Raw genomic sequence first — 23,451 nt, forward strand, 5'->3', positions numbered from 1 at the left:
CATTTTTCAACTAATGTGAAATACAAGTAAAATTATTTTAGAATTTAAGATCTCAGACATCCAAGGAAGGATAAAAACAGCACAAGCTCTCAAGCCCGGCGAAAGGCGAAAGCTCTTAGGCGGCCACTGCGAATGTTCTTGAGAAACAAGCCTTCGGATTTATCATCACTGACCAATCAAATACTTTTATATTTCTTAAATAAATTATCAACCATTTAATTAAAAACTTTTAAGCCTCAGAAAGCCAGTTATTTGACATCAATAAAATTCAGTCGGTAATTCCAACTAAAATAACAATCCTCATAGGCTCAACAAATTATTTTCTAAAATAACATAATAATTTTTTTTTAATCAAAATCTAACAAAAATTCAAGAAAATTAAAAATGTAATCGCAGTAAATCGGCTCCGTGGACCGGTAAAAGATTAGGATCCACAGGTTCCTATCAGAATGCGAAACAGAAGATCCTCGCTCTCGGTTCAATCATAGCAACGTCGGTCAAGGCCATTTTAGCTACCGTCGTCGTGGCATCGAACCTTTCAAAATTATCACACAAAATAAATAAAAAATAATTAAAACTGAATAATAATTGCAGTAATCGGAAAAATTCAAGACCCTCAGAATCCCGTTCCAAATCACACACGGCGGCGGCACACCGGAGCCGCACGCCTGTTCCCGGCCAACGAACCAATCATTGGGGGATGAGAACGAGGCGGGCTCCGTTAGCGTGTGGCCGCCGCTGTATAAAGTGTCATACGGCACTTCCTATCACTTTGGGCATTCTTCCTCATTGAGATCGACCGGAAAGAAGCAAAAATAAAAAACCCTAAAGCATCCTAAAACCCTAGAAATTGACCGAAACACAAATTTGGGATTCGGGAAGAGAGGCGCGACTGCGGGAAGACAGAGAACCACCAGAGCGATTTGTGAATTGATAGGACGAGAGGGGTTTATATAGGGAAGGTGAAGATGTTTGTAAAACCCTAATTGCCCTGTATGGGCTTTGTTTTAGCGGGTTGGGCTCTATTTGGGCTAATACGACCGATATAACTATTGGGCCTCATAATTGGGCTGAAGAACGGGTCCTGCAGTTAGGTCCACCCGGCCGGCCAGAGAGCATATGTTGCAAACAGGTTTGAAAATTTTCAGCGCATTGCTGTCTCTGAAAGCAAGAACTCAGTGGAGAGAGAAGACCAGCCAAACCAAATTGTGGTGGTTGCCGTAAGGCGGTTGTTTGGGTGGTGAGGCAATGTCGATGGGGACTGACAGCACTTGGGTGGGGAAGAAGCCGCTGCGGCGTATCGGCGGCATGGCCGACGCCCTCGCCATCGCTTCGGATCTCGGCTTCTCCGTCGCCGCTCCTCCTACCCAGGTAAACCCTCGCTCTCCTTTTTGCACATTTCTATGTCCTCCATGTTCAATTTCAGTGTTTGGCTCGTTTGGACTTATGAGCTTTTACTCCCTATGTTTTAGCTTTCGTACATTTTTCAGATTTATGAGCTTAATTTTGAAAACCCAGTTGTAATTAAATTGTTATATGTTGGTGGAAGAGGAAAGCTGATTACTTGGTTAATTTTGTAATGTGGAAGCTTCTTGCTTTGAATTTCAGAAAAGTTGAATAATTTTTTGTGATGCAGGAAGAGCTTCAGAACTTGTCCAGTAGTACTGGTGAAAAGGGTGATGACTTGATAAAGGTTTTGAGGGACCTTACCTCTGTTCAGAGAAAAATAGCAGATCTGCAAGTTGAACTCCAAGGGAGAAAGGTGAGCTGTTGGAGTCCCTTTTTTCGTGTTTTGAGTTTGTGAGATTATCTTATCTGTTTTCACTGAATTGGGATTATATTGTCTGTAGGATGATAAAAACGTAGCGCATTTGACACATGTGAGTGAAATGGAAAAGAAGTGTGAAACTTTGGCCAGGATTACTACCATACTGAAAGATGTGATTCAGAATAAGGTAAATCTGTTGTGGTACATCATTGTGTGTTGCTTTGTTCTTGTTGTACATTGGGGTTATGATTGGATTGGTTTGTCTTTGTTAAATCATACAATGATTTAAGATTCATTATCATTTGCATATTCTGTCCACTGTGCATTCTTTGTCAAATCATACAATGTCTGTAATAGTTGCGAAGTCCTCCTGGCCAGAAATGGACTATAGCATCTCTTTCGAAGCGATTTCTGGTTTTCCTATCAAGAATATGCTTTAGTAGATATATTCCAGGCATGTAATGTTGTAGACTGATGCTTTGGTTATCATGTTCTTTGAAAATTGAATTTTGGTGGCATAGAAGAGCAAATTTACAGTCTATCATTCATTGAGTTTCTTTTTTATGCCACTTACATATGCAGTTGTCATCATTCATATGCATGTTTAATTCTCAGTAACACCCCCTTTATTTTTGTGTCTGAATAATACCTCCTTATTTATTTTGTTTCAAATCACTGGCAGGATCGGATCATAGCCCGTCTTCAACAACCTTATTCACTCGATTGCATTCCAGTAGAAGCAGAGTATCAGGTTTGAATTCAGCAGTATAAAATCTCTTAGGTTTGAACTCATGTAGGTTGTCTTGTATTTTACATTCTATGCTATGATTATACATGAGCCATTTTGTTTCGACCAGTCTAAGAGTGTTTGTTGCTAAATCCAAGTCATATTTTATGGGAGTTTAGATTGATCAAAAGATTCAAAACAATTGTTGGGAAAAAATTAATCACTACAGGGCTATTTGTATTTCATGTGAAAGAACTGTTTTCTTAATGTTTCTGGAATCTTTTGCTTGGGCCTGTGCAGAAACAATTCTCCGAATTATTGATGAAGGCTGCTAGTGATTATGGGGCCTTGACAGCATCAGTTGCAGATTTCCAGTGGAGTCAGACATTTAAGGAGCCTCCTTCGGTTTGGGGGGTATGTTTGCAGGAGCTTTTCGTTTGTTTCTAAATTACTGAGAATGCATGTAGCAATAGTTCTTTTTCCACATTATTTGCTTCAATTTTGATAATATTCCTGATGTTGCTTGGTTTATAAGCTATAAGACATTTAATTGTTGGCAACTGCGGGGTATGATACTGTTGCAATTTGCTGATAATAGCACCGAAGGAGTTGTTTAGATATCTGATCTACCGTGTACTGTTAGCAGAACGTGCGAATTAATAATGCAGATGTTGTAAAACTTTTTACGTGGGGAAATTATGTATGCATGATGTGATCTTCATTTTGTTTAACTGATGCAGGAAATGCTTCGTCCAATTCCTGTGGCATTAGCATCATGCACACGGTTCTTTGAAGCAATGTCTGCCATGAGGGAATCGTTTTCAACACTTCAGCATCTCAGAGTTGGTCATACTGATGCGCCTTCGCCTATAACACCAGGCAAGCAATCCTCCCGAAGAATACCAGGTGATTCTGAATGTGTAACTCCACCTCCTTGGAGAACTGAACCAAGCTTTGATGACTTAGCTATCAGAAGCTCAAGGAAGGCTGAAGTTGAGCACCAAGAAGCCGAGGATGAACACAGTGAGGTAGATGGAACTAGCCACCGGAGATTGTCATGGCCTCCATCAGTTAAAAAGAACGGTGTTTAGTCAAAATAACTGACATTCGTTTCTTGCGACTCTCTGTATGTGTTTGTGTGATATAGTAATTGTATAGGCATCAGCAAAAACAATTCCCGTAAAATTATTTTACGCCTTGAAACAGTAACTTAGTTTGTGCAGCAATACATATGTTTTCTATTATATCGAAATGTTTTGAGTTATGCCTTCAAATTTGTATTCTTTTATTGCCCCTACTCTTGTTGGGCCGTCACAGAATGTCGTTAAATCAAATGATCGTGTCTAAATTTCGTTATACTTTGACCATGCCATATAGGACTTTTAAGAAGACACCAGCAAGTTCTCAGCGGCTCTATGCAGTCAACTCTCAACAGTAGAGCCAGTGAGACTCCGGAACGTCCTCGTGGCCCCTCTCTCTTTTTAGGCACTATAGTTTTGCTACCTGTGTTGGGTAAGAGCAAAGTTCCGTTGTTGAATTTACTACTTAAATAACGCAGATAATGTCGTCTACCATTTCTATTCATAATAACTGATCACGTTATTATTATGTAAAAGAAATTGTTAGAGAATTTAAACATTGCGTAAACGGAAGTGATTATTATTAGCAATCGAGTAATGCCTTTCCTAAACGCTTCTCTTATACATGCAATATTTTTTTCAATAGGGAGGAAAAGTACACATTTTATTTTGATTACTTACAATACAAATGGCAGTTTGTGTGTGAAAATTAAAAGATCAACATCTCAATGACAATGTGGTCTAGGCTGTAGCAACAACTGAACATAACTCCACCGCGTTAAATGTTGCCAACTTTGCATGGACCTTTCACATCTACGATCCTCAAAAGAAGAGAATTTTTAGGACACATACGTCATATGTCATCATACAAGTAGATATGATTATTGTGCAAATAGTGCTTTACTACAATGACGAAAAACAATCTTGAATATGTACCTTCATACCGTTTCGATATACACCGACTCTTCTCTCCTTTACAGTTAACTATCTAACTAACTTTAACGCTATCGCTCTACTCAAAACAATAAAAGGACCATGTAGATTATATCAACGTCATCCAACAGTATTAATGTTATTGCCTTCGCAGCTAAGAAATGAACTTCCCAACATTCAACATTCCAGTATTATTAGACTAACCAAGTGCGTGAAATATTTCTACCAATCAAATTAACAAAACAACCTGCCCTCCACCCAATCGAAACGTAATTACCATAAGAAAGTGCCACCACCAAACTTGCTTAGAGTTATCATAAAGTCTGAATTTTTATGATATTTTTCAGTTACTGATCCATATTAATAAGAGAAATTACATTTTACCGATGAAGAATTTTGTCAAATACTTGGTGGACTTGTAGTCGTCAGCCAAATCATATTGCATACATGTCAACAAATATCGACATATGCTGAAGCAATCTGATGAGTGATATTGAAAGAATTTGTCGAGTAATGTCCATGAAAATTGTCGAGATATACCTAGCAAACATTACATAAAACACTCGATAAGTACAAAAAGACTAGTACCAAACATTCAAAGGCTCATCGGAACACATTTACATGTATATTTCTTGGACTCTGAGTGGTCTTGAGATGACCTTGATCCCAATATACGTTGCCACAGTTCTAATCGCATGAGGTGTTGTGTACACATCTGTCTTCCATTTATATAAATTCAGAGTTGTATAATGTGTCGTGTAATAAAATGCAAGCTCTGGCAATATTGAAGCCAAATTTATTATGCTCAAATAGTCAACATGTTGAAATAAAATTGTGCAGATGCGTTTTACTGCAATGATTGAAAGTAATTATATCTATACATTTTAATACGGGTTCCACTGACTCTTCCTCCCTTAACAATTAATTATCCAACTCATTAACTCTATCGCTCTACTCAAAACAATTGAAAACGATGTAGATTATATCAATGTCATCTAACAGTATTAATATTGTTGCCTTCGCAGCTAAGAAATGAACTTCCCAGCGTTCAAGATTCCCATAATATTAGATTAACCAAGTGTGTGAAATATGACAACCAATCAAATCATCAAAACAACCTGCCCACCACCCAATCGAAACGTAATTACCATAACAAAGTGCCACCACCAAACTTGCTTAGAGTTAGAGTTATCATAGGGTCTGAATTTTTATGATATTTTTCAATTACTAATCCATATTAATGAGTAAATTACATTTTACCGGCTCAGATTTGATTGCAATTGCAACTTCTATACATCATTGTTAAAACGGATTCTCAAACTGACCCTCAAATATTAAATGTTTTAAATAACTAAATTTATATAATGAAATTATTATATCAAAAGATGACCCAACCAAACATGAAAGGGCCTTGCACATGACTCGTCACGTATTTAGACAGACAACCAAGAGAGTATATACTCCGTAGCATGAACATATTTTTTTAAAATATTGCATTAAATTACTCATTTCTTGTCGTGAACCTCTTTTTATATCTCTTTCATCATGTTATCTGTTTGACTTGACAACCAGAAAGCAAAAAGATGCACCAGCACACATGAACATACCCTTTTCATACAAAATATCATTCACGATGATTAAAAAGCCTAATGTCCATTTTAAATTGAAGAAAGACTTACATACATCTTAACAGTATTCAAACCAATAACACACTGACACGTATCTTACTCTGATAAGTTCACACTTCGAGTACATTCCAAATGTAGATAAGTTCCTTAGTTTTGCGAACACAGATCAAGTTACAGAAATGATGAATCATCATCCAACTTCCAATAACATGCATCATGCATTGCCTTTGATGTATATTTTTTTTCTTCAAGAAATTGAGGATTTATAGAGCCACTTGCCTCCCCATCTACGAAACTATCGACATCCCCCGCACATGAACTTCACACGATTCGTGTACACACTGCATCTCTGTCCTTGCTCTATTATTTTACCTAAACAAATCAACGGTTAGGTTCCAACTCCTACCTGGGCCCTACCACTAAATCACAGATTGTTCGTTCCGAATTCGGATCCTCTCCGGATCCTCAATGAATTGTGTTCGTTCATTGTATATTGTGCGATCAGTTTTTGTCAGATATTTTTTATAGTCAATTTTAAATAATAAAATTTAAAATAATTTCTGATCGTACGATATACGATGAACGAATACAATACACGGATCTCCATAATTCTTATAAAAAAATATTCAGAGAGGATCCTATTGGTTTGTCCCTACCACGAAATCACAGATTGTTCGGTTCAGATGGAAGGAGGATTCTCTACCCTCCTATTCTCATCCTCTTTCATCCTCTCCTCTCTCATATTGTTTTTTTTCTTATTATTTGTATAAAAAAAGTAATATAAGATGTTGATATAACGTAACCGTGACTGTTTAAATAAGAAGGAATAGAAAGGATGAGAGATTAGGAAAATAAAGAATCCTCCGTTCAGACGAGGCCAAGGAGTTTCCGGATCCTGCTGTTAATCATTGAAATTCCTGATCATGGTGGGGTCATGCACCATCAAAGGATATTTTAAGGTGCCACGACCCATACGTTAGCCAAGAAAGGCCGCATGCCTAAGCCAAAAGTTAAAGGTGAAAACACTTTATGATATAACCAGTGTTTAAAATATCGGTATTGATAAAAATATTGATTTGTAAATTTGTAAAAATGTTGATATTGATATTGGTTTTCATTAGTAAAAATTTGCTTAAACATAAAAACTTAAAATAAAATTTTAGAGAATATTAAACACTAGTTTAACTTTAGACATGAACAAAAAAAAAAACATTAGTTTAAACAAATATGAGAGTTTCTCCAAATATATCTATATGTCGGATGTATCGATACATTTTGTCGATTTTAACAAAAATTCAAGAATTTCTCTGATATGTGGTGAAGTAAACTTCACTCCCATTTTTCATATGTATCATATAGAATAAATTTTAAGCACTAACCAAAGTACAAGGGTTGTAGATGTGGCACACTTACATTACCGGGTAGATTAATGGTGTATTCTATCGATCACATAATGGTGTATAAAGAGAAATTACGCTATGACATTGTATAATTGGCTTAAAATGATACCATGCACGACAATATATTCATATCATATAAATTAATCTCGTAGACATCCACTAATTAATTAAGTTGGCCGGACAAATTCTAGGAGCTCATCGTTGGACCAAATGGATGTGGCTACAGAAATCACTTAAGAGTCCTAGAATGGAAAGAACTCAATTTCAGCGTAAAAACAATTCCACAACAGTTTGTAACAAACAAGGACATAGCAATAGACTTGTGATCAACTTCGGATATATGCATCTTTAAGGCTACAAGTTCAGGCTACAATTTCATGCTTAGACTGACTTAAGCATCAAAGCGTACATAGCCGGAACCACCGCACCGGCGCTCCTCATTTCCGAGATCCGGTCCTCCTTCATCTCTCAAAGAATTAAGTGAAAGGCGTAATATTCAATCCTTGGTGATTTTATGCATCAACAACTACCTTACTCGGAAATCTTGACTTGGATTTTTTGTTGGTAAGTGTGCCTTCTCTTGCCTTAAGAGCAAAGCTTTTTTTCCTTATACTTTTCAATGCGATATTCAATTTTAAGTTTCTCTAATTCATGGGAGGGAGGATACAAACTTGAGATGACACACTATCTTAACCTATGACAATCTTCAAGACCTATCGCATTGTGTTTGATTCCAAAAAGGGTGGTGAAGTTGAGTATTTTTGGTTTTCTCATCCAATTCAAAGACTTTATATTAGTATATTTTGGCTTTTAAAATTTGGATATTTTCACTGAAGTTTGAGTTTTGACAATTTAAATGTGTATCGGAGATTGTTGAAGTTAAAACTCAAATCTTATTATTTACTTAGTTGAATAACATTTTTCTTGAACTTAAATTTCGTATTGAAACTCAAATGGTCGAAAATCTATATAAGATTTGAGTTCAGATTTTCCCTTGAATTGTAAATTACTTTGAAAAATAAAGTCTTTACTACACGCAATTAAAGCTTTAATTTTGGGAAAGGGAGCTTTCATTAAAATTGATGGTGAAGCATGCAAACAAACAAATTATGATGGACGAGGTAAGGATAGATTTTTCAAGGTGACTGTCACACGAGATAGTACACCACGAGTTTTCATATAAATGGTAACATATATGTGTTAAAAGGTTAATAACTTAAAAATTAAAAATTTCCACCACTTACATAGAAACACGTGGCGTACCATCCATATTCCTGTCACAACTAAAAATTTGTATGAGATAAGAGCTGAAATTGAGAGAATATACGAAGGCACCCTACTCACATATAGATATGGATTCTTTTCTTTTATATAGGACCACCACGGTACGCCCACGTACACAACTTTACCAGCAAAAAACAACTACGACCGCCGTATACGCGCTTTTACTTCTCTCTCCTATGAGTCCAATCGTCTGACTCCCAATTTTCAGTCCCAAATTCTGTATTAGTCCTTTGTATTGCAGCCATTCCCATTTCCGTCCTTCCATTTAGCTCTTTTTAACTTTATAACCCCCAAACTTTTGTTGTTATGTCACTTTGGTTTCTCTGTCAATGTATACTAGTTTTTAAGTTCAATTAGTATGTCCGTTCACACCATATGTTTATAGGAACTCACACTTCGACTTTCAATTAATGTACAACAAGTATTATATTACTTATTGACAACTATTACAACGACGACAACACATTTTTCTTTAAGCTCTTATTTATAATAATAATTAATACAACTAATTAAGCAACTAACTCAACAACTCAACCAATATGTTACAAACAATTGGCACGTGGACAATCAAGATGATGCCATTTGGCGTCATATAATTGTTTTAAAGTCGAAATGACAGATGCCTTAATTTTGGGTATAAAATCAAATGAACTTTCACAAAAGGACCAAAGTGAGACAAAATTAAAACTCATAAAAATTCAAGGGCCAAAGTGAGAAACAACTTACGCAGGCGATAACAGCTCGCGCGGTTATTTCCCAGGTTTCCTCGAAGTTCCGGCACCTCTTATCCCGTTCTCTTCACTTTTAGAAATTTCTCTGACTCTCTGTCCTCTGTCTGTCTGTCTCTCTCTCTATCTCTCTCTTCCACCAAACGACAGCTACTGAAGAGAGAGATAATGGTGGCGGGAAGCACATGAGATCCGCAGGAGGGTCGAATTTACCATTGTACCCATCTCCCCGGCTGCTCCCGTCATCCTCCTCATAAACTCCCCCCAACGGACGTGTCCCTGCCGAGTCGACCCGCCTCCTCTCCTCCTTCGGACACGACACCGTCCTCGTCGCCTTCGAATCCAAGCAACTCATAAATCTCCCCAAAAAAGAAGAAAAAAAAATGAAATTTAATAATTTAAAAAAAAGATGAAATCTTTGCTCTGAAAATCTCCGGAGGGTAAAGGGTTTTTCTTCCCTCCGCCGTTGATTCGTCCACGTGGACTCCCCCATTCTCTCTCTCTCTTCCGGCGTGCCTTTGCCCTCTGTTATGAAGTTCGCCGGTGATTGCTTTCTCTTCTTTCCACGGAATTTCCTTCTTTATCAACAAGGTCCTCATTTCTCTCTCACTCTACCCTTTTTCTCTCTCTAAAATGCATTCAGTGCATGCTTCCATATAAGAAGCATAGACATATAACCTTGTGTATTTGTATGTTGGATTCTGGGTTGTTAATCATTTGTGAATTGTGGGAAGCAGTGATTGGTGAAGAATTGGGCAGAAAGCATGAACTTGATGGGGAAAGGTGACGCTGCCCGCTGCATTTTCCCCCTCACCGGTTTGCAAATTGGGTAACTTTCTTCAAAATTCAGCATTTACTACTTCAATTTTTATTCTTTGGTTTTAATTTAATTAATTTGTTTAAATTCTCAAATGCCCTTTTTGTTTTGATCCTACATGCACAGTTTTTCTGTGCGAGAATTGGGTTTTATGAGAAATTTAATTGCATGACAATCTTTTTTCTTTAAATTTTCAGCTCTGGTGAGTGTTTATTTGTTAAGATTGTAGTTTAGTATTGCTAAATACAGAGAAAACTTTATGCTTTTTCATGTTCTGAAACATTGTTTTGGGTTTTTTTTGTTCTTTTTGTGTGAATAATGAAGTGATGTGGTTTGTGCTTTGTGATTGCAGAGACTTGCAGTCTTATCTTTCGGATCTTAGCCTTTTCCTGGCCCTCGAAAGCAAGAAATTCTATATCTTGGTGGACAATCGGCCATGGCTGGGCGACCTAGGTTCGCGGTCAGCACACTTGTGGCAATTGATGGTTACCAAGGTCAATCTATAGTCACCACACTCTTATTGATGTTCAACTTATTTGTTTTTCAATTCTACTTTACGGAGAATCAAAGTTTATATTGGTTTGATTTTTCAGTCAAGGTTGTCTCCTTTTGCAAACACTAAGGCGCGGAAGGTGAGAACAGAAGGAAATGATGCTTGCCCCAGACCAAAGACTGCAAAACCAAAGAAGCTTGCTAGGTGGTTCTCATTAATCAAGCATCAGAAGAAGGTGTTGTTACCTGTAAAGAAGCTGCAGAGATCTTTGCTTCTAAGAAGGGAGTTACATAGGACCTTGTATGGTTTTATTGTATTCGAAGTTGCATGGAGCAATGTTCGAGGTATCAATTACATCAATGAGCTTCAGGTATCACCCCCTTTCTATATCCTTGAACAGTTGTTTGTAGTCCTTTGTAAGTGCCCGTGTTCTATGGTTCATGTGTTCTTTGCAGACTGATACGTCGCTGGCTATAGAGGCTAAATCCATGCAAAGATGGGAATTTGACAGTATTGCTCAAGCTGCAAGCTGCATATCTTCGTGGTTCTCAGGAACAATCTCTGAGCAGCTACAGTTAAAAGAGCATCTGAATTCTTCCGTAGGTAGTATTCTTTGCCCTCATGATTCCTATTTTTGTGGTCTTCATGTTAATAACTTTATGACATGGGCTTTTTTTCTTTTGGCATATGAGCATGAGATTTCTGTACCTGTAGTCAGAATGTGGGGATGTCTTTAGTGGTCATGTTTGGTTAGTCAAAACAAATAGTGCAGCATTGAAAATGGTAAAAATTTGGAAATTTATTTGGGGCTGCTATAGCTTAATTGTTTCGCGATATATGTTCCTTTAAAGAAAAAAATATTATTACTCTGCCGTGCACTGAACCGCAAGGCGTGAAGTATTCATCTTTGCTTGAATCTGTATGATTTTGCTTGAGAGTGAAATTCTGTGATATGCATGATGATTTGAAGGTTATAAAATTCTAACACCGGCTGGAATGGAAGCCACTAGAATGTGAGATGATCTAGAGACACTGTTTAATTTACTTGGATAATCTTCTTATAGCATAGGGACTTGGGATCCCTTGAAGCTCACAAGGAGAAGTTCGAGAAGTTCTTTTTGAACATTTTTCCTTTGTTGGTTTATTAGGAAATTTGGATAAACATATATTTGGAGAATTTCTCTATCTGCACAAAGTGTTATACTGTGCTAAGTGATGGCTGCTGAAACTACTGTGTTTCTTCTACTACCAGTTGAAATGAGGATTCTATGATTTCATTTAATTTTTATTAACATTTCCAGGAGAAGTTTTCTATGATGCTGAAGAGTTTCCAGAGACAGAAACTATGGCGGTTGTTGATGACAATATCTGTCACAATAATCTGCCCACTGGGGAAGATTCTCTCCACTGCCTTAGTCGCAACTTTAGTGTTCATTCTGATATCTGTGAAAATAGGGCCGGTGTACCGCATTCACCGCCTCCACCTACTGGACCCTATAAGAGAAGGAAAATAACAGCGTGTATTAGTGCTGGAGTTGAAGTAGATACTTATTCAGAGGAAGTGCAAAGCCCTGCCTGTGACTCTGAAAGTTCTGAGACGTATAAATGTTACTTTGAAGAAGAAATGCAAAACTCTGAGACTTATTCCTGTTACTGTGGAGATGAAATGCAAAACTCTGAGACCAATACCTGTGATTCTGAAGATGAGATACCGGTGACTGCGAGGGCCTATATCAGTGATTCTGAAGGTGCTGTTAAAGCTACTCCGTTCAGCAAAGAAGCTATACCTGTAACTGTCAATACCTATACTAGTGATTGTCAAGATGCTGTTGAATCTACCCAGTACAGGGATGTGCTGATTTTGTTCAGGTTCAATCACCGTGACCTCCCATTTAAACTAAGAGAAATAATAATGTCTGATCTCCGGTTGCTGACTTTGCTTGAGGCCGGGCTTCCATCTTGGGTTATCTTCCTTCAGTCATACCCTGGGTTTTGCCATATCTATCGCCCATGGATGTGCCCTCTGGCAAGAGCATTGTATGTGCTGATCTCAGTTGTCACTGTTTTAATTGGATTTTATGACCTATACAAAAATGTTCCAGTTCTCAAGGCAACTGCATCTCGTCTTTGTGGGCCTCTATTTGATTGGATAGAGACCTGGTCGATGATATCAAGGATTAAGTACTTGGGAACAATGCTATTTCTACACCACTCTCAGAAAGTTGTTCAGTGGTTTCTGGCAATCAGGAGTACCACGCGATCCTTTTTTTCAGTTCTAGCTCAGCCATTGATAGAACCTCTTGTGGAGTGTTTTGGATTCCTCCTTCCAGTATGGAACATGCTTATTGATGTATTAGAGAGCCTCTTTTCAGTCATTTGGATTCTGATTGGATCTTCATGCAGTCTAGTCGGGAATCTGATTGAGGTTTTAGTGTTTCCAATATGGTTTGTCCTGTCAGCCATCTGGAGCATTGGTAGGTCATGCAATTCTTTGGATTACCCATCTATTGATTCAAATAGTCAATGGCGTTGTACAATTTTAAAAATCTTCTATTAAGTGCATGTACTCTTGTTTGCGTTTTGTTGCAGGAACTTCCATTGTATATCCTATATTTTGGATTCTATGGGAAGTACTGTATGCTCCGGTTCGCATGGTCCTTTCACTAGCCAATGTTATAGTTTTTATTGGTGCATGCATATATGATACACTTCGAGATATCTGGCAAGTTATTTGCAGCATATTCAAGTTTGCTTCAGCTTCTCAGGCAACTGTGAAAACGGTTGAAGTTTCCATATGGCGTTCACTTTGGAATGACCTCTTTTCTCAGGTTGGAAGTTAAAAAGTATAAATGTAGTTTCTACTTTTTAACAATGTCGCTAGATGGTTTTATTGATCACCATTCTCTTCTTTTTGGGTTTCAGGTTTTCCGAGCTGTCAGGAGTATATTAAATGGTTTTGTTGCATTCTTCATAGCTTGTAACAGGCATCGCCTTAGGTATGCTGTTCTTTTCTTTAGCGTGAATATCTTGTTTAGTGATCTTCATTTTTCTGCTCTGGGATGCATACACATTTGCCGTGGTTTCTTAGGCCATCATTAGACCTTATCAGTACAAAGTTCCTTTAAGAACAGTGTTGTCGTTAAGTTGCTAGTTGTTTGAGAGACAATAAAACTACCAGGTCAAATGTAAAACTCCGACCCATGCTCCTCAGGCATTGTTCCTGTCCTTCCAGATTCTGGGGTTATGCTAAATATTAGCTTTCTTACCTGGGAAGAAGTCAAATGTAAGATTTCAAGATTATTTGTGCAATAGTCATGGGGAAACTTCTGTTGTTATCCTCAATCCTTGGATATTGCAAAAGTAGTCTTCTCCATGGTACCAAGCTTCCCAATTGAACAACCCTTTGAGGAGGTGATCTCTCGTATCTGCCACTCTTAACGGAGCTGACTACCCCAATTCTGATTCATTATGTTCGCAATAATTTTGACCTAAAGGTTAGGTAACAATATGGAAACGAAGTCTAGATAGGAGATCCCGAGGAGAGATTTCAACTCTATTCATTTGGAAAACCTGTGCGTGTAACTATGTGGTTTGCCTATGTAGTCACTGATAATTCAGCATGATAACTATTCGTAGACCTATGTAAGATTGTGTTAATAAACCCGTGCTTATAATTATTTTGTGATGGTTACAGCATTTATAATCATATACAAGAGTTCACCCAAAGATTCCTGGACCGAACCCAGAGATCACAGCGTGAAGTTTCTAGACGTTATAGGCGCAGCAGAGACTCGGAATTTGGTTAGTTTTCTAATGTGGGAAACTTTAGATGATGAATTTCACGTCCCTGCACAAGGTTGGAGCGCAGAGAGAGAATTGCTGCACCAATAATTGCTGCTGATATTACTACGCACGAACAATTGCACATGTTCTAAATTTCGTTAACCGATTATCATGGTTTTGGCTTTGCAGTTCGAAGTAAGAAGGAAAAACAACCTTGAATAGTTTTTCCACGGCTTTTGGAGGATAACACTATCAAAGGGGCACCACCTTCGACAATGTGTGAAATGCTTTCGGCCAAACAAGAGAACATAAAGACGGCGGCATAGTGTAAAGTGTAGGAGTTGATGCGGGTGCTTCTGTTGTGTGCATGTAGCACCTATGTCTGAATACATACCATAGGAAGAGCTCGGTTTCTTTTTTATCCTTAATTCTTTGCGGTCTTGTTTCTACATGTGAATTGTAGGGGGCAAACTATTAGTTCAGTGTATATAATGTTCATTCGATTAATTCATGTTTGAATCTGAATTGGTTTGTAATCAAAACTAATCTTAGGGCATGTTTACTTGATAGAAATAGAATGAGGAATGGATAAATATTTTTCGTAGAGCGATAGAACAAAAAATAATAATAATGGTAAAAATTGCTAAAAATAGACTTGAAGTTGCTATTAAATTTGACAACCATCGTTATTGTCAATTCCCGGCATGCCAAGTAGAAATTGACATTTCGGTTCAAAAACACGAAAGCTATCTTTTCTTTTTTTTGTTATTGCTAATGTGAACTTTTTTGACTCTTTGGAGATACTCTTAAATGGTTAGTTGTTAGGAAAAAGAAAAACCGATCAATTAAATTTGCATCAGGTTGCACATGCTTGATTGCTTTCCGCTACTGCAGTAAAGCAACATTTGCCCTCAGTAAGGAAGGAATGGAAAACTTAGAAATAGGAAAAGTAAGGACAGGTCCAAGGGGAAAATATTTTTCCGATTACTTATGGGTACACAAACTCCGCCTGTGTAAGTTTATCTTACATTGCCGGTCCCAAGCCCGGATAAAGGAGGAGGGGAAGGGCGTCAGGTAGTCGACAGCCGGCACTCTTTGGTTACGTCAAATCCTTATGAAACTTATGGGTACACAAAAAAAAGTTTAGAAGTGAATTGATTCTCATTCCGGTATAGAAAATGTAGCTGGTTCATAATCAAACTAATCTTAAATCTAAGGATCCTAATCGGATTATAAATTCGAAACTAATCAATATTAGTTAGATACAGGTCGAAACCATTAAAAATCTATATACCAATTCAAAGATGGAGATAAAAATTCAAATTGGACTAAATTCAATCATTTAATAGTCTCGCATCCAGGTACGATAGCATTGCATCCCGACCAATAACACGATGTTATGTGTTTTAACAATCTCGCAATCATGTCTGTTCATTGGGACAATGACATACCAACTTAAAATCATAATCTGGATCCAAATTTAAAAGAAAACTAAAAACTTCGACGCCAAATCCCACATACAACATAATCAAAGTTGATTAACAACTACGAAAGGTCTTGTACAAAACTAAACTCACTCGTAATACTTGACAACCGAAGATTCATAGAACAACTTCATTTCCAATCATAGATAATAATATCTACCTTCCACTAAGAGCATGGTAGTATCAAATCTGTACGGCTCCCCCAGTTTGGTGCAGCATGGCGTCGATCTCATCACCGTCCTCCATTTCCAACTGGAACAAGAAAAAAACCACAAACAATTTAGCATGTGAATAAGAAAAACATAAGTGCAAATGCGCGTTCAAGTGTTTGCAATCGTAAGTTTATAATATATGCAGAAAATGAGCAACTGAGCACAAAATGCACAAGTGTTTGCAATCGTGAGAGTGGAAGAGCAGGTGCGTATGTGAGAGAGGGGAGAGGGGAACCTCATCAGGGGTCTGCTCTGCTCGTAGACGACGGCCATCAAACAAGAAGGCGATTGAGTTCATCTCCACAGATTGGCGATCACAATATGCGTTCATAAGCTTCTTCAGTTGAGTACTTCGCTTGATCCTGAAAAACACTTCATTCCCATCCTGCAACGAAATACAAAACTATCACTCATCTGCTCATCACACTTTTCGTGACTACAAACTGTTTTGAAAATATACCACTCAAACAAAACATCTGAAGATTATGATTCATTGACTTCGGAAGCAACAGCAAGGAAGCCTCAAACTCTGTCACAACTACGGAGTGAAATGAACAAAACACAATGAAGTGAATGATCATCGGAAGGACGAATAAATAAGGTACTGAATGCAACAGCAAGCGTTCAACGGTGATGTTATAAACCCATCATGCAAAATAAGCAGTTTGCGCACTAAATCGTCAATCGCACAGAAAAACAAACAACAGAGATTGAACTAAATACATCTCCATTATCATCACAAACGATTGCATAAAATAATGAAAAGCATATTGCAAAATCATAAGACCACAAAACCAATTGATTTCTGGGCGAAACCGTCATGATCATAGAAAAAACCCAACTTTAGTTTAACAAGAACAAAAGGTAATAAGATATCGACACAATCACAAGAGCAGATGGCAGACACCAAATATACGAATAAAAAGGCAGCAAAACACAGCCTAATTCACTAATCCCTGTTCAAATTGATTAACACCAATTAATTTATCCATTAATTTGCCAAAAAAAAGCAGTAAAACTCTAATCGGAGCAATTAAACTGATTTCTTAGAACAAAAAAATAGGGGAAAAATCAGGCATATTTGGGAAAACCCCAATTTTTTTTCAGAACCCAAAAATTAAAAAACCCATGCGAATCGAATATCACAATCAAAACCAGAAACGTTAAAAATTAAAAAAAAAATCTAAATTGTATACAGATGGGTAAAGTACGATGGTGAAAAATAGAGACCTGTCCTTTGACTTTGAGGTTGATGTGGGCGGCCTGGTCGTTGGGCTTCTTGTCCTCTTCTTGCTGCGGAGTCGACATCCTCTTCTTCTTCTTCTTCTCCCTCTCTCCTCTGCAGTCTGTATCTCTCTCGCTCTAAAACAAAGCAAAATTAGGGTTCCTCTCCGTGATTTTTGTACCCGCTGCGGCGCTACCACCGACGGTTCTTTTCAGTGACCCCGCGCAATAGAGGTCGTATACGTGTTAGAGTTTGATTGGTTGCTGATGGGCCTTTTGAAGTTCAAACGCCCAAGTTATTATTTAAATAGGGCCTTCGAGATCCACGAGGCCCGATAATCTTTTGGTTCAAGGATCATCAATCTTGTTAACAAGTAAGTTGGTTGGTCAAGCAGACTCACCAGCTCATGACCACAATTAAGCAAACTCGTTAGTTCGGAGTATAGAACTCGAGACATCCAATTTTTATTTATTTATTAGGAGTCATAGCAGTTTGCTCCCTTACCATTGGGCCATTTGCTGTGATTGTTGGTCAGTTGTTCATGGTACAAAGTTCGTACTCGTGTATCAGGGTTCGAATAAACTCTATCATAAATTCAAATTGTTTGGTATATCTACTTGTAATTGAGAAATCATAAGTTCGATACTAATGTACTATTTTTGTTCATTGTGTAACTTAGTCTAAAATTTCCACCCATAATTTAAGTATACATGTTGTATAAAAAATGTCGACTTAGAAATTGGTTCAACTGATATTTCCTCAAGTGGATTTTGATGCATCGCTAGGCATGGAACTCAAGTTAGAGAGAACGCTAAATAAAATTGATTTCAATTTGTCAATTTAAAAGGCGAGATATGATCCCTCTTCAGCTCTTTCAATATTCTATAAAAGTTGCAAATTAAACCATTTGCATATTTAGCTGTTGCGAATGTCCTCAACTTGACATTGCTCACAAATCAAACTTTTACACAATGAATTCTGCCACGAACACAAACCCAAAAAGTCGTCGGTTCACAACGGCATAAATGTTTTAATCATAAAAAGTGATGAACTAGTTGTTGGCTTGTTGCTTGCCTTTCCCGTTAAGCACTGCTCATTTTGCTTGTACCATCCAACGTTCGGAAAACATGATGAGATCATCTCTTCTTTTATTTTTTAATTTTCCCCAAACATCGATTCCCCCAATCCCCATGGACCCCATTGCATTGCATCCTATGTTATCATGAATCATGATTCAACACTCTTCATTATTTCCGTTACAATGAAAATGGAGACCTAAAACGGGAGGTTATAGGTTTAATATTTTATAAATTATGAATCTGTTTGATTGTGGGCATAAATAAAGTGTAATTTTTAACTAGTTTTCTTCGGATTTGAAAAAAATAAATAACCCTAGTTCGTTAATTGTTTTCTCCTCTTTAAAGAGATGGAAATCTAAATATGATGTTGTAGTAAATAAAGAATGTAGCTATCATTTCTCGTCTTTCTGTTCCAAAATTCCAGCTATTTATTTAACAAGCTGACACAACCATTTATTTAACAACAAAATAAATAAAATTAGACGAACCCTAGGAGCGTACTACGCACATTAGTAGCAAGCAAACCATTTAATATCTGCATACGCAGCGGCAGAGTTAATTAGGTAGAGGTGGATTCTCTATTCTTCTATTTGAATGATTACAATTTAATTAAGTTAATATTTTGTATTAATTTTTTTTATAAAGATAATAAAATAAAAAATAATATGTGAGAGGAGGGAAGAGAAATGAATGAAGATAAGAATAAAAGGGGAGAGAATCCCCCTCCTAATTCGGTGAAGCTTAAAACGGTCGAGTTTGTGGGACAATGTGAGAGGAAGACCCATCACGTAGTAGAAATTTTTCAGTATAACCATCACACAAGATAATATATCACGTGTTTTTATATAAATAATAAGATATATATATTAAAAAATTAATAACTTAAAAAATAAAATTTATCTCTCTTACTTACGTATCATCCATATTCTTATCGCAAATAAAAATTTCTCCATCACGTAGGGTCTCTTGCGTCAAACGCGTGGGTCCCGCCATATCGATCCGCACGTTATTCCGCTAACACCATAAAATCCACTCGCTCCCCTCGCTCCGCTCACTGTCACTCACAACCTCCGCCACAGAAAATTAGAAGAGATCAACAGAAGAGGAAAGAAGAAGAAGAAGAAGCTCTCCCACCTTTCACAATGCTCTGCTTCTCCAAGAACCAGAGTATGGAACGCCACGTCATCGCCGTCGTGCTTCTCCTTTCCGTCTTTTCATCTCTAGCAGGTAAAATACCGAGGAAAATTACATTTTTTTTTCTCTTTGTATCTTCATCTTGTAATGGTGTTTTGGGTTCTGATATTGTGTCGTTTTGTGCTACATTTGTGCAGATGCGGGCTCGGTGGGAGTGAACTATGGCAGAATCGCAGACAACCTGCCGTCGGCGTACAAGGTGGTGCAGCTTCTGAAATCCCAAGGCTTGGAGCGGGTGAAGGTCTTCGACTCCGACCCGGCCGTGCTCCGGGCCCTGTCAGGATCTGACATTAAAGTCACCGTCGACCTCCCCAATGAGCTCCTCTCAGCCGCCGCCAAGTCGCAGTCGTACGCCACCAACTGGGTCCAGCGAAATGTCGTCGCTTACCACCCCAACACCCAGATCGAAGCCATCGGCGTCGGTAACGAGGTCTTCGTCGACACCCACGACACCACCAAGTTCCTCATCTCCGCCATGAAAAACATCCACGCTGCCCTTGTCCACTTCAAGCTTGAGTCCTCCATCAAAGTCTCCTCGCCCATTGCCCTCAGCGCCCTTCAAAACTCCTACCCGTCCTCCGCCGGGTCATTCCGACCTGAACTCGTGGAACCCGTTTTCAAGCCCATGCTTGAGTTTCTCCGTCAAACCGGGTCCTACCTCATGGTCAACTGCTACCCTTACTTCGCTTACGAGTCAAACTCCGACGTCATCCCCTTGGACTACGCCCTATTCCACCAAAACCCCGGAGTCGTAGACGCCGGCAACGGTCTCCGTTACTTCAACCTCTTTGACGCCCAGATCGACGCCGTTTTCGCCGCCATGTCGGCGTTGAAGTACGACGACATCAACATGGTCGTGTCGGAAACGGGCTGGCCTTCGAAAGGCGACTCGGTTGAAGTAGGCGCGAGCGTGGAGAACGCAGCCGCCTACAACGGCAACCTCGTCCGTCGGATCTTGACCGGCGGTGGGACCCCGTTGAGGCCTAAAGCAGAATTGACCGTCTATCTCTTCGCGCTCTTCAACGAGGACAAGAAATTCGGGCCCACATCGGAGAGAAACTACGGTCTCTTCTTCCCCAACGAGCGCAAGGTATACGACATACCGTTTACCGTCGAGGGACTAAAGAACTATCACGACAGCCGGTCGCCGGTATCAGGAAACCAGCAGGTGACTGCTCCGGTCAACGGGGGAGGAGACTTGTCGAAGAGCTTAACCGGAAACACGTGGTGCGTGGCGAATGGTGAGGCGGGGAAGGAGAAGCTGCAGGCGGGTATAGACTACGCTTGCGGTGAGGGCGGGGCGGACTGCCATCAGATCCAGCCGGGGTCTGCGTGTTACGATCCTAACACCCTCGAGGCCCACGCCTCGTACGCCTTCAACAGTTACTACCAGAAGAAGGCACGTGGGGTCGGCACGTGCTATTTTGGCGGGGCAGCCTACGTGGTCTCTCAACCACCCAGTACGTATCTTATCATCTCCCTCTCGTATTTTTAATTAATATAAATACCGGCGCATTTTATAGTTTTAATATGCGGCGTTGCTAAAATACGCCGGATGGAATGGGACACTGTAGTCCTTTGAGTTCCGAGTGAAAGCTTGACTCTGGTCCACGAAATGTTGGAAAGTGGTGCAGCACGTGAGGTCAAAGGACGTCAAGTGGTGGTCGCGTGACCATTTTTTGGTTGTGTTGTTTCTAGTTTTACATTACCTTAAAAAAAAAAAGGCTTTTAGATTAAAATCAATTAAAATTTTAAATCAAATTTTAGTTCTTTATACATGTATCACCTGATTTATTTGTTAAATTTTGATGTTTAATTTTTTTTTCTAATTTAATAAATAATTACCTTTAATCTAAAAGTGTTTGAATACTTTAAAATTTTAATTATAATGATAAAATAAATGATAAAATGAATAGCATTAGAATTGATTTTTTTTTGTATAAAAATATGATTTTTCGTTAAAATAAACAGAACCGGAAGTTTTTCGATAAAGTTTTCTATTTTATTTGGGTAGTTAGGTAAAATAATTTTTATCAATACTGTGTTCTTCAGACATTTAAATACATTAATTTAATATAATATATTTTGATAGATTAATTTAATATAAAAATATTTTGTTACAAACTTTTGGGTATATTGGTCAATTGCAAAATATATTTCGATATAAATGATTATGTCATCAATTTATTTTAACATATTTTTGGTACACTTGTGGAATATGTTTATAAATAAATTCAAATTTTAAATAAAATATATGAATTGTAATTAAAAATAGAGTAATTTTATTTATAAATTTCATTTTACTTTACACTCGCTTTTGTTAATTTTTGTACATTAACTTTTTTCAAATCATTCAGTCGATGGTCATAAATTGAAAGTGCGAGACGTAAAAATAAGTTTGATTAGCACTACCACTAAAATATACACAAAATGACTAGAATGAATATGTAATCTCATTAAAATTTCAATTGTATTTTTTTTTAAGAATTAAAGTTTAAAAACCCTTTTTGTTTGGTAAATTCCTCTTATTATTTACTAATATAAGAAAAATTTGGTCTTTGTTTTTTTGTTGCAGAGTTTGGGAAATGTGAGCTGCCCACTGGATACGGAAACTGAAGAATGCAGAAGGAGGGGGGGGGGTATGATGAACTGTATGGTTTAGCAATTTTGTGGCCAAACTTAGCCTAATTGCAGTTGTGGGTTTAGTTTATAATTTATTTTTTGGGAGGTCCTTGCTTTTGTACGTATTTGTTGGTTGGACTAGTTGCTTGGCTACTTGTTAATTTCTGTTTTAGGGGTTTTAAGTCAACCATTATGTTAATAATTACACACTTAGTAGTTTCCTGGTTTAATTCCAGTGGCGATGTACCTTGTGGATCTTGACTAATTAAATCTTCCAAGAATCTTATTATTTTTGGATTTAATGATTGGAGTAATAGAGTGAGACGTGAGTTGGACAGTAATATGATGGAGAACTCTGCATGCATATGATAATTGTGTGTGGCAGTGTGTCACGTGAAGAATAATTGGATGTGTTCATCTGATACATAATTTGGATTTGGATTCTTCCAAATGTATGGTTGGATGAATAGGGATCGTGAATTCATTATTGGGAAGTACAGTTTCTCGTCTTGTCTTTCGGGGGAATGACTTATTTCACTCGCTTACGTATGTTATTGTAGCGGTATTTCAAATCAACAGTACAATATTTATGTGAACATGAAATTGCTTTAAATTACCGTTGTGTGAAATTTCTCTTCATATTTCACAATCTCCAACTATGTTAAATACACCAAGTATTTGTATTTGATTAAACATTTTAAACAAGTAACCTAACATATTAAAAATATCATATTCATTAAGCGTTGGTTATTTTTTCGTTAAATGTACATGTGGCAACAATAGATCTTGCCTTTTTGCTTACATGGACAATAAAATAATAATAAAAATAACTTTATAAAAGGCATGAAGATGAAAAAATGAAAAGAAAGAAAACGAACAAATTCACTAATAAAATAGAAAACAAAAATGAATATCGGGAAACATTAAGCCCTCGCCACTTTCAAGCTCAACCTACGATCACCGAAACCTAATCCCAATGTTTATATTCAAAACTC

At 37.8% G+C, this 23,451-nt stretch overlaps 4 protein-coding genes and 4 non-coding genes across 8 annotated transcripts; 3 read left to right on the top strand and 5 right to left on the bottom strand.

The window, feature by feature from the left end:
- Window positions 1-48: 48 nt before the first annotated feature.
- LOC114822803 (small nucleolar RNA SNORD14) lies at window positions 49-174 on the bottom strand. Its single transcript, XR_003770997.2, has one exon. It is a non-coding gene; the product is annotated as a small nucleolar RNA SNORD14 (small nucleolar RNA).
- A 54-nt stretch (window positions 175-228) lies between these two features.
- Window positions 229-310, bottom strand: LOC114822843 (small nucleolar RNA snoR77Y). The gene has a single exon (XR_003771032.1). It is a non-coding gene; the product is annotated as a small nucleolar RNA snoR77Y (small nucleolar RNA).
- Window positions 311-382: 72 nt separating this feature from the next.
- Window positions 383-536, bottom strand: LOC114822848 (small nucleolar RNA snoR2/U65). Its single transcript, XR_003771037.1, has one exon. It is a non-coding gene; the product is annotated as a small nucleolar RNA snoR2/U65 (small nucleolar RNA).
- A 192-nt stretch (window positions 537-728) lies between these two features.
- LOC114822850 (small nucleolar RNA U49) lies at window positions 729-795 on the bottom strand. The gene has a single exon (XR_003771039.1). It is a non-coding gene; the product is annotated as a small nucleolar RNA U49 (small nucleolar RNA).
- A 284-nt stretch (window positions 796-1,079) lies between these two features.
- LOC103404949 (AUGMIN subunit 2) lies at window positions 1,080-3,747 on the top strand. The gene is made up of 6 exons (XM_008343909.4): window positions 1,080-1,371; window positions 1,637-1,762; window positions 1,851-1,955; window positions 2,451-2,519; window positions 2,796-2,909; window positions 3,236-3,747. The coding sequence occupies exons 1-6, from the start codon at window positions 1,249-1,251 to the stop codon at window positions 3,584-3,586; spliced, it is 888 nt and encodes a 295-aa protein (XP_008342131.1). The 5' UTR covers window positions 1,080-1,248; the 3' UTR covers window positions 3,587-3,747.
- Window positions 3,748-9,486: 5,739 nt separating this feature from the next.
- LOC103404952 (uncharacterized) lies at window positions 9,487-15,196 on the top strand. Its single transcript, XM_008343912.4, has 10 exons — window positions 9,487-10,138; window positions 10,285-10,376; window positions 10,717-10,858; window positions 10,958-11,227; window positions 11,313-11,460; window positions 12,159-13,331; window positions 13,447-13,685; window positions 13,780-13,853; window positions 14,552-14,658; window positions 14,830-15,196. The coding sequence occupies exons 2-10, from the start codon at window positions 10,312-10,314 to the stop codon at window positions 14,856-14,858; spliced, it is 2,247 nt and encodes a 748-aa protein (XP_008342134.3). The 5' UTR covers window positions 9,487-10,138; window positions 10,285-10,311; the 3' UTR covers window positions 14,859-15,196.
- Window positions 15,197-16,158: 962 nt separating this feature from the next.
- LOC103404953 (small ubiquitin-related modifier 1-like) lies at window positions 16,159-17,993 on the bottom strand. Its single transcript, XM_008343913.4, has 3 exons — window positions 17,567-17,993; window positions 16,572-16,721; window positions 16,159-16,376 (listed from the first exon to the last, which is right to left on the bottom strand). The coding sequence occupies exons 1-3, from the start codon at window positions 17,642-17,644 to the stop codon at window positions 16,308-16,310; spliced, it is 297 nt and encodes a 98-aa protein (XP_008342135.1). The 5' UTR covers window positions 17,645-17,993; the 3' UTR covers window positions 16,159-16,307.
- A 1,380-nt stretch (window positions 17,994-19,373) lies between these two features.
- Window positions 19,374-22,758, top strand: LOC103404954 (glucan endo-1,3-beta-glucosidase 12-like). Its single transcript, XM_070817073.1, has 3 exons — window positions 19,374-19,867; window positions 19,972-21,294; window positions 22,410-22,758. Exons 1-3 carry the CDS (start codon window positions 19,783-19,785, stop codon window positions 22,448-22,450), a joined length of 1,449 nt encoding a protein of 482 aa, XP_070673174.1. The 5' UTR covers window positions 19,374-19,782; the 3' UTR covers window positions 22,451-22,758.
- The last annotated feature ends 693 nt before the right edge of the window (window positions 22,759-23,451 follow it).

Source organism: Malus domestica, chromosome 17 (assembly GCF_042453785.1).
Source record: "Malus domestica chromosome 17, GDT2T_hap1".
Taxonomy (NCBI): Eukaryota; Viridiplantae; Streptophyta; class Magnoliopsida; order Rosales; family Rosaceae; genus Malus; species Malus domestica.

Bases quoted from the DNA above. Each gene is read 5' to 3' on its own strand.
- LOC103404949 (XM_008343909.4), top strand. From the start codon at position 1,249: ATGTCGATGGGGACTGACAGCACTTGGGTGGGGAAGAAGCCGCTGCGG. The intron at 1,763-1,850 runs GTGAGCTGTTGG...TATTGTCTGTAG, and splicing joins TTGAACTCCAAGGGAGAAAG to GATGATAAAAACGTAGCGCA. The intron at 2,910-3,235 runs GTATGTTTGCAG...TAACTGATGCAG, and splicing joins AGCCTCCTTCGGTTTGGGGG to GAAATGCTTCGTCCAATTCC.
- LOC103404952 (XM_008343912.4), top strand. From the start codon at position 10,312: ATGAACTTGATGGGGAAAGGTGACGCTGCCCGCTGCATTTTCCCCCTC. The intron at 11,228-11,312 runs GTATCACCCCCT...TGTTCTTTGCAG, and splicing joins ATTACATCAATGAGCTTCAG to ACTGATACGTCGCTGGCTAT. The intron at 14,659-14,829 runs GTTAGTTTTCTA...TTGGCTTTGCAG, and splicing joins CAGCAGAGACTCGGAATTTG to TTCGAAGTAAGAAGGAAAAA.
- LOC103404953 (XM_008343913.4), bottom strand. From the start codon at position 17,644: ATGTCGACTCCGCAGCAAGAAGAGGACAAGAAGCCCAACGACCAGGCC. The intron at 16,722-17,566 runs GTCTCTATTTTT...ATTTCGTTGCAG, and splicing joins ACCTCAAAGTCAAAGGACAG to GATGGGAATGAAGTGTTTTT. The intron at 16,377-16,571 runs GTTCCCCTCTCC...TTCTTGTTCCAG, and splicing joins CAGAGCAGACCCCTGATGAG to TTGGAAATGGAGGACGGTGA.
- LOC103404954 (XM_070817073.1), top strand. From the start codon at position 19,783: ATGCTCTGCTTCTCCAAGAACCAGAGTATGGAACGCCACGTCATCGCC. The intron at 19,868-19,971 runs GTAAAATACCGA...ACATTTGTGCAG, and splicing joins CGTCTTTTCATCTCTAGCAG to ATGCGGGCTCGGTGGGAGTG. The intron at 21,295-22,409 runs GTACGTATCTTA...TTTTTGTTGCAG, and splicing joins CGTGGTCTCTCAACCACCCA to AGTTTGGGAAATGTGAGCTG.